Source organism: Pteronotus mesoamericanus, unplaced genomic scaffold (assembly GCF_021234165.1).
Source record: "Pteronotus mesoamericanus isolate MK-2021 breed Mesoamerican mustached bat unplaced genomic scaffold, CSHL_Meso_final contig_20, whole genome shotgun sequence".
Taxonomy (NCBI): domain Eukaryota; kingdom Metazoa; phylum Chordata; class Mammalia; order Chiroptera; family Mormoopidae; genus Pteronotus; species Pteronotus mesoamericanus.
This window is the reverse complement of record NW_026555085.1, coordinates 64,639,734-64,655,205: the sequence shown is the minus strand read 5'-3', so window position 1 is coordinate 64,655,205 and position 15,472 is coordinate 64,639,734. Positions and strand designations below refer to the sequence as shown.

Sequence of the window (15,472 nt, the reverse complement as noted above, 5' to 3'; positions counted from 1 at the left end):
AGTAGCAACTTTCCTTTATTCTTATAACACATCCCTTTTTTTAATTTTTGTTCACTCAGTGTATTCTATCATCTCTCCTCTGTGTAAGCTCCTTTGTGGTAGGCAATGTCTTTTGCTGTTTTTCTATCATTTGTTATTGCCTAATTAGCACCCACACCAGAATTTTACTACTGCTACCAACTGAATTGAAAATTTCATTCCTATCTGATTTTAGGAAAACAATTGTTAGTAATGTTTAAGCTAGTTACCTTTTGTCTAAATTAGTGATTATTTGAAAAATGGTTTAAAACTCCTTTAAAGTTTATACAATAGACAGGAATTGATTTCAAGAATGTATATTGTGTTTTCTGGCCTTTCATTTGACAGTGAATAGATGTGGCTTAGATAAAACTAAGGAAGTGGAAAATAAGGGGAGAAATACTGGCTTTAGCCTTTATTTCAAAACAAAATGTTCTTCGATGGGTGAACAGCATTCCGTCATATTACTTTGCCATCAGTAACAGTCAACATCTGTTAAATTTATAAGGCATTGCTTTGAAGTAGGTATAATATTGGTAGAATGGTTTTGAATATTTTTGTGTGCTATAGAGAAATCTAGTTAAGAAAGAGTAGGAATTAGCACACGCTTCCTTGGACAGCTTTATTTTTTAAGACCTGACTTCTCCAAAGCATTTTCAGAAAGTCTTATTAATTATTCAAAATCTCAAGAAACAATATCACTGTAAATTAAAATTTTAATGTATGTTATAGCATAGTGTATTAGTTTTAGATTAAATGATTCTCTGTAGTTGCAATTTTATGTACTATTTGTGCATTTTACAGTACACTGGGGCCCCTTATAATCAAAATATACTGTGCATATTGTATATTTCAAATTACAGAAGTTTATAATTCTTGTGATTTTGCCTTTGTGACATGCAATTATGATATGTATAATTTATTTGGTATCAGATCAGTGGTTAAGAATGTAGCTGCTAGATTATAATGTGGTTTTTGTTTGAGTGCTGGCATCTTTCCTAACTATCCGGGTGACCATGAGCAAGTCATTTCACCTCCTTGGGCCTTAGATTTTTTATCTCAGAAGTGGGGACCAAAATATTTACTAAACCTATATTCTTAGGATTAAATGAAGTGATATATGATGTACTTGAAAATGGTTTGTAAACTCTCAGGTGTTTTGTAGATATAAGGTATTTGTTGTTTATAAAATCTTAAGAAAATTAGGTAGTCTCCAGGACCTTATTTGGTAATAAATATTCTTTTTACTACTTTTGTACTCCTCTCATAGTTAAATCAGTTAGCTTTGATACAGACCTCTGTTAAATGGTGAATTACAACAAATCATCGCTTATATTCTCTAAGTGTTCTTGGAAACGTGTATGTGATGTGGTGGTAACTGTACCAAACTGGCTCTCTCTGGGAGTGGGGAGCCCCATTTGTAGCGTTTGCTGTTTTCCATGATGTAAATACTCTCACCATAGCCAATTTCAGGCCACCACTGAGATGTCACTCAACCCAGAGTTGAGACGAGATGTGTACAGATTGGCTCTCATGAGTCCATAAGAACTGATTCTAGGACACACTGAACCAAGATTCAGTCTATTTTTAGATGTATAGTCATGCAGAAGTTATAATTAATCATGGAAACTTGTAGATTATCTTCAGTTTTTAAAAAATCTAAGAATATTATTGTAGCTGTCTCTGAAACATGGGAACCTGAAATCAGACCTGGAGTCTCATTCTGATGCTGTACTTAATAGGACTGTGACCTTGGTCAAGTTAAGAATACCTTTAAGCCTCAGTTTCTTCATCAGTAAAAACAGGCACACTAATGGCATCTACCTCAGAAGGAGAGATCTAGTGCCTGGTACAGACCACTGGTTGAAAAGGGAGGAAAGGGGTAACTCTGTAAGGTTAGTAACTTTCGTCATCAAACTTATATGGTTCCAGTAGTGTACTAAACTGAGTTTTATATTAATTTATTTTGTTTTTTAGCTGATATGGGTTTCGCCAGATTATTCAATTCTCCTCTAAAGCCTCTAGCAGATTTGGATCCAGTAGTTGTGACTTTTTGGTATCGGGCTCCAGAACTTTTGCTTGGTGCAAGACATTATACAAAAGCCATTGGTAAGTTAGCCTAAAATGATTTATTACCTTGGCATTGAATTATCATAAATATCAAATGGTATAATAATAAAACTGCTTTGTAAAAACCAGTTTATATCTCTTTGTAAAAGTCCTGTTGTCTTCTCTATTCCTAAATTTTACAGCCTGGTGGATTTGGATTTTTAACTGTGTAGTAGAAAATAATTCTTTGAAAAGAAGAAAGCATTTTCTTTAGGAGAATAGAGAGATGTGATCCTTTTGAGTTGCTGTGGAAATGACCACATGCAAATTTTATTTTGCACTTACCTACCATCAATCAGAAGGACTGGAGAGAGGTTTAGAATTGTTTTCTTCACAAAAAGAAAAACAGGAGTAGTGTGGTATTGGAAGAGTCCCTTCTCTCTGGGGAAAAGTTGGTCAGCCTTTCCTAAGCAAGAAACAATGTGACTAATCTTTCTCTCTTGCTGTTCCAGTTAACAGAATGGCAGTTTCTCTATTAAGGTAGAAAATAGACAGATCTGGGTACATTAGCTGTGCTCAGCATCTTGCCAGCTCTCCAAGTAAAAAAGAAAAAAAAAAAAAAACTAAGTAAGAAAATCTGTTATAAACATTCTGAAGGATTTAAAGTCTGCCTCAGAACAGACGCATCAGAGATTTTGCTACCTGGTCACTATATTGTCCGCAGGGGATCCAGCTGTGAACTAACGGAGTGCAGAAGAGAGCATTGCTCTGGGCTGGGTGGCTCGGTTGGAGCATCACCCTGTACACCAGAAAGGTTTCGGGTGTGATCCTTGGTCAGGGCACATTCCTAGGCTGCACATTTGATCCCTGGTTGGGCTTGTAGGGGAGGCAGCCGATCGATGTTTCTCTCTTACATCGATGTTTCTTTCTTTTTCTGTCTCTCAAATCAATAAACATATCCTCAGGTGAGGATTTTTTAAAAAGAAGAAGAGAGAGTCCTCAAATCTAGAGATTTTTTTAAAAAGAGGTAAAAAAAAAGGATAGGGAGGAAGTAAATAGTATTGTTAACACGAAGGGCTAGTTTTATAAGGTACCTATATTTGCTAAGTATATTTGTTTAGATTTTCCTTTTACAGGCAGGTAAGCATGGTCCTTTCTGTTAAGCTTATGAAAAACCTGGTTACACCCAAAGAACTACAAAAGATGTTCTTACATTTGGGAGATGAGACTGTTAAGTAACATATTCATCGTAAAAACAGAAACAAAGTTTGATTATATAGTCATGTCTTCATTCATTGGTGGATCTGATTTCTGCAAAACTCAGATGCCAGCAACACATTTATACTTTGTCCAGGGATTGATACATTAGCAACAGTGCTGCAATATTGTAATGTGTCATAAATATTGCTGAAGGATTTTATTAAATGAGTGAAAAAAGCCCTCACAGTAGCCTCAGCACTGTGAGATAAACCAGGATGCGTTTGACAGTAGAGAAATGCAGACCCTCCCCCTAGCAGTCCCGGCCATTGTAAAGCTTCCCGTCAGGGGTGCCAAAGGCCACCCTATTAGCAAGCAAGGGGTAGTGGCAGCTGTCTGTGAAGGGTGAAGAAAGGAAGACTTCCAAAAACAAGTGGAAGGAATCAAGTGTTCCTAAGAATGGGGAGTTAAATCAGAGCCTGGCTCAATTTAAATGCCAGAAAGTGACTTTGACTGTAGGGTTGTGTTTTTGAGACTTAGAATTATGTTTGCTGCTTCTTTTTTGGGGTCTCTCTGTTGAGAACAGTAAAATCTCTTAGGCAATCTCAGAAGGCACGAGAGGATAGGAAGAGACTGAAAGTGAGCCAGAGGAGGGGGGACTGTTAGTTGGAAGCAACAGGTGGTGCTTTAGAACAGAACTGATGATGAGATAACCCAGAGCATAGGGTAGGGTTAAAGGATGTGATAGCAGTAGAAATCCAGATGTGTTGGACACTTAGCCAGCACTGATACAGTCTGTATCTAAAAGGGAGATTCCCAGTAAGAAAAGGCAAATTCAGCTAAAACCCTCTGTTAAACTAAATAACCCCCCTACCAAAGCCCCTCCTACTCTGAGATATATGTATATATATATATTTTTTGGTCCTCACATGAGGACATGCTTGTTGATTTTAGAGAGAAGGGAGGGGAGAGAGAAACATCGATGCAAGAGAGAGAGACATTGATTGGTTGCCTCTCATACATGGATCAAACCCTAGGCATGTGCTCTGACTAGGAATAGAACCCACAGCCTTTTGGTTTACAGGAGGATGCTCCAGCCAACTGAGCCATACCAGCCAGGGCTTTCAAGAGATTCTCATACAAAACTCATGGTAAGGCCCATTTTTAACATGTACCATCATGTGATTCTGTTGTATGTATGTATTGTATGTAGTCCATACACTTTGACAGCCACACTTTGAGAAACAGTTTTATGAATATTTTATAATTAATTGCTCTGTTGTTGAAATAAAAACAGATGTTTTTTTGCCCTGGCTGGTGTGGCTCAGTGGATTGAGTGCCAGCCTGAGAACCAAAAGGTTGCTGGTTCAGTTCCCAGTCCGGGCACATGCCTGGGTTGCAGGTCGGTCCCTATTTGGGGGTGCGAAAGGCAGCTACACATTGATGTTTCTCTCCCCCTCCTTCTCTCTGCTGTCCCCTTTCTCTAAAAATAAATACATTAATAAAAAAATTTTAAAAGATGTGTTTTTTGAGAAATAAAGATAATTCTGTAGGAATTGGAAACCAACTATATTTCTTGTTTTCTGAGGGTAAGGAGAACTGAAATTGAGTTTTAACTAGTTTGTAATTTATTTGCTCGGTAAATGAGATTTACCACTTATCCAAGGATTAAAAACATAATCACTAATTTCTTATTTTAGTCAAGTTCCAATTATCCGTTCTAGATAGACGTTAAGAAAAAAGTTAAGACACAGGAAAAAAAAATCTCCAAATCAGTTATCTTTAAGCTTGAAATATATTCATGGCAGACTTATGAATGCACACATACTCACTTATTTTTACTCCTCTTCATACCTGGTTTATGTCAGAAATGAATATTATTTCTATTCAGAGTGTAGAAATACGAGAGTTGGATGATTTTATATCACTGGAGGTTTATGGAATGACATTTAGTGAGAGACAGAGTGACTGTGTGTGAGTGTGAGAAGAGAGACAGACAGACAGAAGAACAAGGTAAAGGGGAGAGGCAGACAGGAGAACAAGATAAAGGAAAGAACAAGATAATGGGTATAGACGGTACTGGAACCAGATGATCATTTAAAATTAGACTCCTTTGAGGCAGGAAGCCTTACAATTTAACACTACCTGCTACACTGAGATTCCTTCTCTTAGCAGTTTTCAGGGAAATCTAGATCCTGGTTCCTGTCCTTTGAATTGAGGACAAACCAGGAATTGGCATGACTAGCAACACACAGTAGTTATTCCAGTCCACTGCTTAGCAGAGGCAGCCAGCAGGAAGAGATGGGCTCACAAGAGGCAACCATACCGGGGCAAGAGTGACAACAAACATGGTAAGAGCAACAAAATAATTAAAAAGTAGGTGCTCAACAGTGTTAATGCTCTGCTCTTTAGTGATGGAATGTTCATGATGATGACTTTCTTACGTCATTAAGAAAGATGACATTATGTTTTTTATTTTATAGCCTCTTAAGTTGACAGATAGTGGTGTAATAAAAATAATTATTTTGGACAATGTTCCCGTTGTCCAAATGCTTAACTTATGTGGAAGGAAACCATTCCCGAATGGAGTCAGATATGTGAGATATTACTAGATGGGTTTTTTTGCATTTGACAATTTATTTACCAAATAGCATACACACACTAATTCTAGCTCGTGGATATAATTAGACTTTTTTCTTACTTGTCTACAGAATATGATTTCCACATTTAGTAAGCTACTAAATACTGTACTTTTCTATACTCTACCACAGTCTGTGCATTATTTTTGAAAAATACATGTTAAACCACGCTTATTTAAGTATATAAGTGTGAATATACATCTCGCAAAAATTAATTCATTTCCATATTTGGCAAAGCATTGTGAATATACCATAGTCTCAGAATCTAAATTACAGTTTTTCAGTGTATAAAATCCAAATAGAATAATCTATAACTGGCGGTTTGAAATAGTTAATAAAACTTTCAAAGATGCCTAACTTTATCCTGAGGTGTTAGGGTTGGGGAAACATCTAAGTGAAATGTGTTTGATAACATCTGTCACTGCTGGTGTCTGTCTGCTGGTGTATTTATCAGCTTCTGGACCATACAACTTGTTGAAAAAACTGAAGTTGGTAGTCTTTCAGACAAAAGTTGTTTTTCTAAATAATTTTATGTGGTCTTACCTCTAGACTTAACAACTCAGAAATTTTGCTTTATCATTATGCATTTGATTGATGTGTTGCTATACTTAATGGTGATATTGTTTTAGTCTATCAGATCTTGAGTATTATGTCCTGTATTAGATTATCAGTTGAATATTTTAGTAATTGAATTAATAGTGATTAGAAAGACTTTTGTTTAAATATAAATTTATTGCTTGCTAAATTGAGTTTCCCAAGCTTATCTTCATCGGGAAAGATACAGGAAATGTTTATTTGGCTTTCAAGGTGTTGCGTGATGATCAGCTATTCATGTTTCATATTCATGTTTCCTTAATATACTTATTGTATTTTGTATTTGCTTTGCTGAAAAGTATTTTTATATGTAGGTTGTGATGATGCTCAGGAATTATAACCAAAGAAATATAATAAATTGTGTACAAAAACCCCCTTGTTTTTCTTTCTTCATAGACATATGGGCAATAGGTTGCATATTTGCTGAACTGCTGACTTCAGAGCCTATTTTTCACTGTCGTCAGGAAGATATAAAAACAAGCAATCCCTTTCATCATGATCAACTAGATCGGATATTTAGTGTCATGGGCTTTCCTGCAGGTAATTTATTTTCCTTTTCAAAACATTGGAGTCATATTTCAAAATCATTCCTTTTCAAAAGCATATTTTAAGTATTTTATATATTTTTAAGCCATAATAACTAGGAGATTTATGATAAAAGTAACACATTATTTCCTATAACAATATTCGGTGTTTTTTTATAAGATAAAGACTGGGAAGATATTAGAAAGATGCCAGAATACCCAACACTTCAAAAAGACTTCAGAAGAACAACGTAAGTAATTCCATGTTAAATATAAGTAGTAACTTGAGTGGGAATATTTAAATTAATCCTTTAAAAAACCAGATATAGGTTATTAATTAAACCAAAGACTTAGATTTTTTAACTGTTAATTATGCCTATGACTTAAAGAACATATTCCAGATGTTGTTCACCTCTATGCCAGGCTTTGGTTGTAGTATTTAAAAACTTCTAAGAATTTAAAGGGCAATACGTAGTTTAAATGCCTCTTCTGTTTTAGCATAATAAAGGGCTTGTTCAAGGCCACAACAGTGATTTTTGTCTTTATCTAAGTAATGACTGGTGACTGAAATTCTAGGCTGGTAACCAGTAAGGATGGCAGAAGGGAGAATACATGGGCTCTGAGTAACTGTAGAGACATTTATGATGAGCAGAAAGGAGAAGAAAGGTGATGATGGCAGGAGAGGAGTTGGTCATAAATATGAATGTTTAGAGGAAAAGGTGGAAGAGGTTGCCTTATGTGTAACTTAGAAAATTTTCAGGACAGGATGGTTGGCCCATCTGTTATCCTTAGGTAAGGTCCTTTGCCTCTACCCATCTCTTTAAAAAAACACTATTGTTAGATTCCCATGTTCATACTCAAAGCCCTCTTTCATCCTTGTCAAGGGGAGTGCTAACCTCTTCTTTCATACAGTACTTCTCCATCTCTTTTGTTTTGAAAGATTTTATTTATTTATTTTTAGAGGGGAAGGGAGGGAAAGAGGGAGAGAAACATCAGTGTTTGAGAGAAACATCACTTGGTTGCCTCTTGCACACCCCCAACTAGGGATCTGGCCCACAACCTAGGCATGTGCCCTGACCGGGAATAGAACCAGCAACATTTTGCAGAATGACGCCCAACCCAGTGAGCCACACCAGTCAGGGCCTCTCCATCTTTTAAAGATAGCATTGGTATTGCTCAAGTTTTTCTCTTCTCACTCTACATGTTTTCCCAGGAAGTCTCCGTGACTCTGATGGCCACAATTTACTGTCAATTATGCTGATAACTCCCAATTTATATATATCCTACTCAGATCTCTTTTGCAGGTTTCACACCCATTTATCTAATAGCCTTATGGAATCACAATTTCAACGTTCTGCAAATACTTCAAATTAAATGTTCCAAGCTGAACTCATCTGTCTTCCTAAACCTCTCCTCCACTGTATTTACTCTTACCGTATCTTATGATACCACTCACTGTACATGATTCACATAATTTTTGAAGCCAAAAACATGAGAGATATCCATTAGCTCAGTCTCTTCCATTTTGCTCTCCAGTATCCAAACAGTTAGTAAATCTAGGCAGTTCTTTGTTCTAAATATCTTTAAATCTTTGTATTTCTCTCTTTTCATCTTGCCACATTGGGGCACAGACTACCCCTCTCTCACCTAGAATCCTCAAATGGCCTCCTGAGTGATATTTCAACCTCAAATCACTGTCTATACTGTAGTCATTGACAAAAACAGATTTGATCATGTTGGTCTTCTAGTTGCTCTTAAGTCACCATTTCTCTCAATTCCTTAATACAGCTAACAGAGCCTTGGCTTCTACATCAAAAAATTCATCTTATAAATCACTCTTTACTTGGTATTCTGTAGTCTAGACATCATGAATTTCTTTAAGAATCTCAAACACCCTGAGCTTTTCCTTGTCCTCTGGATTTTTACACATGCTGTCTGTCCCCTCAGTCTAGGATGTTCTTTCCTCCCACCCATTTCACTGGACTAACTCCTTTATCCCTACTACTTATCCTTTAGGTTTTGGCATCACTTGCCTAAAGAATTCTCCTCTGACCTGCCAGGTCTGAGATAGATGCCCCCACCCCCCAGCCCACGGTACTCCTGTAGCATCCTATGCTGCTTCTCTCAGCACTAGTCACTTAACACCACAGTTAGCTTTTGAATACCTACTTGCCTTTCCCTCTAGACAATATGGACCGTATCTGTTTTACACACCATTATATGCATCCCCAGGGCCTGATACATAATACATACTCATTAGTTACTTCTCAGATGGATATTCAGTGAAAGTGGTTCAAGTAATTGCAGGCACTCTAATAATACAAAAGATACAGAAAATTAATGAAGGTACATAACATTTAACTCAGTGTTTAAAGATTAAAGGAATTTTTTTTCAGAAAATGATAGTGTTCTTAACAACCAGAAATAAAAGGAGAGAAATTTTAAAAGATAAGTGAAATTCAGTTAGAAAAGGAATAGGAAAAGTTTAGAGATAAGAGCCCATACTTCCTAAGCAACAATTCTACTCACATAAAAGCAGACTATTGATACAGAAAACAAAATGGCATTTATTGAAAATGAGCTATATCTAATATAATACATACAACTCATTCAAGTAAAATATAATAAAGGAAAATTCCATAAAATACTACTTCAAATAGCATAGAAAGTAAAAGAATAATTTGTTTTCGTTATTTCAGATGAAATGAAAAGAACTACAAAACTTATTCTCAGAGTGAATTGGGAAGGATAACAATCGAAGTTTCTATAATCTTTCCACAAGGGTCAGTACTTACTAGCTCATTAGAAGGCAAGGTAGAAATAGAACTAAGTGGAAATCATTGAACTGACTTTAAAGACTGGATGTTCAAATAAGCGTAGTCTCATAAAATGCTTCATAATTTATATAGTCTGAATTGCTTTGAAACCATTCAGCTTCTAAACTGTAGCAAAACTAGAAGAGGGTAATTCTGAAAATGACAATTAAGCTTAGCTTTAATACTAGGAAAGATAAGAAACCACAAAGAGAATTGAGCAGTAGGATTTCTCAAGTTCAAGACCTTTTATATTATAATAGAAACAATGTGAAGTCTGGAGTTAACCCAAGAAATCAGATGATTCAACATAAAAACAAGAAACACATAGACAGACTCCATTTCTACATACACTTTATAGTTTCTCCCCATTACCAAACATAATGACTGCTTTGGCAATAAAGTGTCCCTGGTATTGGAGGGAAAATTTTTTAATATACATGGCAAAGATTTTTTTAAGTGAAGATACCTAGTGTTAGCAAGGCTATAATAAAGTGAGCACTCTTACTTCTGTGCTCCTGGTGAGAACGATGGCTTCTCAAACTTTAATGTACCTGTAAATCACCTGGAGACCTTATTAAAATGCAGATTCTGATCCAGAATCTAGGATAGGACCTGAGAATCTGTGTTTCTAGTGCAGGCTCTCAGGTGCCCGCACTGCAGATTTGAAGACCAGATTTGTGTAGCAGGGCTCTGGAGCACCTAAAAAGGGCTTTGAAATGTGCATACCCTTTGACCCAGTAATTCCAGAAAATTTGTTTTGTGGAGGCAATTGCAGAAGCCACACGTAGCTATTTGAGTACTTCTTATGTGCTGGGCATGGTCCTGTGTCCTTTACCTACATTTTCTCATATGATCCTCATAAAACTCTGTAAGGTAGATACAATTACAGTTCTCATTTTCCAAATGAGGGATCTAAGCCTTTCACAGTGGTTAACTAACTTCCCAAGATCACACAACTGGTAAATGACTGAGTCAGAGTCTACTGGCATTTCACACCTGGGAATTCTCACCTGCGCTGCAGTATTGTCTCCCTACAACATGTACTAGATTGATCTACAAGGACCGGCATTTCATGACTGTTGTGAAACAAACATTAATAACAGTAGGAAATATGCAACCACTTTGACAAGGAAAAATGTTTATGAAACAATATTAAGTGAAAAAAGTTAGAACAGCCCTGCCTGGGTAGCTCAGTTGGTTGGAAAGCCATCCCAAACACTAAAAGGTTGCAGGTTTGATCCCTGGTCGGGGCACATATGGAAGGCAGCCAATCGGTGTCTCTCTCTCACATCGATGTGTCTTTCACTCTCTTTTCTCCCTCTCCCCTCCACCCACTGGCCCCTCCTTTCTGCTCTTCCTCCCTTCTTTTCTCTTTAAAATCAATAAAGAGATCCTCAGATGAGGATTTTTTTAAAAATTAGGACAATTTATACAATATGATCCCAATTTTATAAAAACAAAACAAAAACCCTTCAGTGCTTGTATCTCTCATATATATATATATAGATATAGATAGATAAAGGTATATATCTATATCTCCATGGGAAATTATCAAAATCTTGGCAGTGGTTCTTTATCACTGAATGGCTTGATTATGAGTGATTTTCATTTTCTTTTTAATACTTTTATACTCTAAATTTTCTACCGTGAATATTTCTTAACCATTTTAATTTGAAATATTTCATATATAGAAAAGAACATATATGATGAAAATATGATAGGTAGTCTGTTTAGAATAATAAAAAATGAATACCCCTTTATTCACCGCTCAACCAAAGACAGAACATCACTAAGATTACAGAAGTACTCTGTGTTCCCTTCCTTCCTGTCCGCATCACTCCTAGAGCGTAGCTGCTGTTCTGAATTTGTATTTACCATTCCTCATTTCTCACTGTAGTTTTAAAACATAAGTTATTGTTCAGTTTAATATATCTTTAAAGGTTTTATATAAATAGTATCATACTTTCTGCAATTTGTTTTCCCCACATTCATTTTTACTATTGTTAATGTTATATTATGTGCATACATAACAATTTCATTACCCATTCTTTAGTAGACATTTGGGTGGTTTACAATTTTTTCTATTACCAAAATGCTGCCAAGAACATTTCTTGTTCATGTATCCTGTTACACATGTACAAAAATCTCTCTTAGACTAGAGTATGTACCTAGGAAAGGAATTGCTGGGTCGTAAGATATTCACGTTTTCCACTCTAATAGTTAATGCATAATTATTTCCCAAAGTGATTGTAACAATGTAAACTCTTCATGCAGTGTGTAACAACTCCTGTTTCTTCACCCATTTACCAATATTTGGCTATGCATTTCTTTTTAATCAGAAAAAAGAAAAACTGACGTAAACACATACCTTACAGGAAAATCAGCCTTAGAGCTTCCTGTTAAGTGAATGGTGTGAGTGTTCCCGATGATGTATGATTGTTATGTCCTTGCAGGTACGCCAACAGTAGCCTCATAAAGTACATGGAGAAACACAAGGTCAAGCCTGACAGCAAAGTGTTCCTCTTGGTAGGTGCATCCTCCCTCAGGCCGGGAAGCCAGAGCCTTCACACAGCTCTGGCCTCAGTTCATTTCCCATGCGATTGTCCCAGCTAGTCCTTCTCTTTAGAAAGAGAAGAAATCAGTGGATGCTGGAGCAAAATAAGTAGTTTTCTCTTGCGACGTTACTCTTGACTTCTTGCCTTATTTTTTCCCAATGATTTATCAGCAGAAAAAAGAATTCAGTTCTACAGTAGCATTAAAAGGGCTTTAATGCTAATGATTTTTGCCAATTTCCCATAATGTGTGTAGTGTACTGATCATGCAGGGAGATGTACCAAATGGCATTTGATATTAATCCTGGTAGACATTAATGCAAAAGTCAAAACGTAGACTTGTAAACAACATTTTCATGTGCTATCAATTTCTTATGTGTTACTCTAGCTTCAGAAACTCCTTACTATGGATCCAACTAAGAGAATTACCTCCGAGCAGGCTCTGCAGGATCCCTATTTTCAGGAGGACCCCTTGCCAACATTAGAGTATGTATCCTTCCTTTTCTGCATCATTTGCTCCAGGTTGAGGGTGTCGGGCAGTGGCTGAAAGCAACAGGACACTTGTTACTGCAGTGTTTTTTCTTCATTCATTAATAGGATCTTGGAGAAGAAGTACTCATGAGAAAGGTCCTGTCTTTTGAAAGAGGCAAAGCTATAGAGAGGTGTGAATGAAAACAAGTATTTTAAGAATGGCCATTAATCAGTTTTACAGATAACAGTAAAGCTAAGAGCGGATGGGACTTTTATAGATGGTCAGTCAGAAGAGTTTAAGCCAAACTTAGTAGAGGACTGAGAATTTAAAATTCAGCTATCCACTGCACTACCAGGACCTTCTGCTTCCCCGTCCTTGTTTGTACCCACATATATAATTGTGCTTAGGTTTATTAGAAGTGCAGCTTTTTTTGAGAAAACAGACTTATTTTCTTTATTGAAGCAAATATAAATTTAGTTATTTTTAGTGCTACTGAAGTTTGGGTGAAGAAGTTTTATGTCATATGTGTTAACTCTCTTAGCAGCTAAGATTTGTTACTGACCATGGCAACTAGTGTAAAACCTCAGACAATGAATTATTCTTTAATGCCTAAATTAAGTTGTGATGGGAGACATCCAGCAAACACCAATGACAGATGACGAGTACAAAATACGTTAAAGAAAAAAAGTCAAATTATAAATTAACAATGTCAGAGATATTGTAGATTTTAGGTATAACAAGTATTCCTTCTTTTTAATGATTTTTAGTGTGTTTGCTGGCTGCCAGATTCCATACCCCAAACGAGAATTCCTAAACGAAGATGAACCTGAAGAGAAGGGTGATAAGGTATGAAGTGCACGGTACATTCTCAGTTTCAGAGAGTAAGGGGGGGCAAAAAGAGAATGTAGGAAAGTATAATTTAATAATCGCGATATATTTAACTACCTTTTATTTAATTATGTATTTAATTAGGTATACTTGGAAATTTGAAATGTAATAAGCTTACAGATGGATGACCTTCCTGGCTTGTTTTATAGCCTTTTTATTCCCTGGTTTTTCATTCTCGCTCTCTGCGTTTGTTCAGCATTATTACCGTCACTTTACGTAGGCTGATTTTCAAAGCATCATTCTGTTTCTGATCGTACTTAGAGATAGATATGAGGCCCCTCCTCACACTCCTCTACCCCAAAATCACTATCAAAAGACTATTAGAGCTGTTGTAATGAGTGCAGAAATATTCTCTGTGTGCCTGTGGTCTTCCATGGGATGTCTGTGTCTGACTGGGAGGGTCACTGTGCGATCGAAATGAACTTCAGAGAATAGTCCCACTCAAGGCTCAGTCCTTGGACCTTTGGGGATGCTGTATTCCCTGGCTGCCGTATTCTCCAATCATTCCGGTCACTTTGGTGTCCACATAGGTCGCCCTGCAGATTGGGTCAGCAGTCACATATGCCCATCAAACAATGAAAGAAATTTCCTGTTAACTTACTTCCATACCAAGCTTGCTGCTTTTTTTCCCTTCCAAGAATCAGCAACAGCAACAGAACCAACATCAGCAGCCCACAGCCCCTCCACAGCAGGCAGCAGCCCCTCCGCAGGCACCCCCGCAGCAGCAGAACAGCACCCAGACCAACGGGACTGCGGGAGGGGCCGCCGCAGGGGCTGGGGCTGCCGGAGCAGGTCTGCAGCACAGCCAGGACTCCGGCCTTAATCAGGTGCCTCCAAACAAGAAGCCGCGGCTGGGGCCTTCCGGCGCCAGCTCGGGCGGGCCTGTCATGCCGTCAGATTATCAGGTACTCCTCTGAATTTCGTGCTGCTTAATGTTTATACATTTTATGAAATTGATCCTTTCAGAATTAAGTAGTACTTAACTCTAAAGTTTGACTGTACAAACTGTACAATCCTGTTTCTAGAACATTATATGAAAATGAAGATTTTGTCATATGTCATGTAATTGTGCAAGATATTTCTCTCTTGACTTGTTCATCCTCACACCCTGAGGAGGGCACCTCCCTCCTCAAAGAAAATTTCTCATTTTACACCTACAGCTGCCTATCAGCTTTGGGTCAGAAAAAGATACCTAAATAAGCAGTTGGAAAGGAGCCTTGGCTGGGTGAGTCAGCTGGCTGGAGCATCATCCCATGCGCCAAAGGTTGCGAGTTCCATCCCCCGTCAGAGCACATACCTAGGTGGGAGGTTCAGTCCCCGGTTGGGGTGCGTATGGGAGGCAACCCCGATGTTTCTCTCCCATGTCAATGTTTCTCTCCCCTCCCCACCTCTCTAAAATCAATAGCCGTATCCTTGGGTGAGGATTAAAAAAAGAAAAAAAGAATAAGAAAAGGGAGAGGAGGAGTAGCTTCTTTTGGACAAATCAGCTGTATACCAGGAAAGATTTGCTGTCACTGGGAGGAAGCAGTACAAAGCCACATAAACATAGAAGAGAAAGGGATTAAGATTGAGACTTCTCAGAGATAACTATTTGATCTCACTATAAATAATTTTGAGACTAAAAATACCAGCTGAAAGCATTTTTGGTTGAAAGTGTTTTGATGAAAACTACAATTGTATTACAAATTCAGGAAATTAAAAAAGTCTAAAGGGTTGGTATTTG

At 37.3% G+C, this 15,472-nt stretch overlaps 1 protein-coding gene and 1 pseudogene across 2 annotated transcripts in view; one reads left to right on the top strand and one right to left on the bottom strand.

Moving 5' to 3' along the window:
* CDK19 (cyclin dependent kinase 19) overlaps positions 1-15,472 on the top strand; it is a 136,393-nt gene that overhangs the window by 114,606 nt on the left and 6,315 nt on the right. For both annotated transcript variants that reach the window (XM_054569831.1, XM_054569830.1), the window contains 7 exons: positions 1,996-2,127; positions 6,894-7,037; positions 7,203-7,272; positions 12,291-12,363; positions 12,778-12,875; positions 13,629-13,707; positions 14,388-14,654. In XM_054569831.1, the coding sequence (XP_054425806.1) occupies positions 1,996-2,127; positions 6,894-7,037; positions 7,203-7,272; positions 12,291-12,363; positions 12,778-12,875; positions 13,629-13,707; positions 14,388-14,654 (863 nt within the window). The remainder of the gene's footprint in view (positions 1-1,995; positions 2,128-6,893; positions 7,038-7,202; positions 7,273-12,290; positions 12,364-12,777; positions 12,876-13,628; positions 13,708-14,387; positions 14,655-15,472) is intronic.
* Positions 7,845-7,936, bottom strand: LOC129068054 (uncharacterized; annotated as a pseudogene).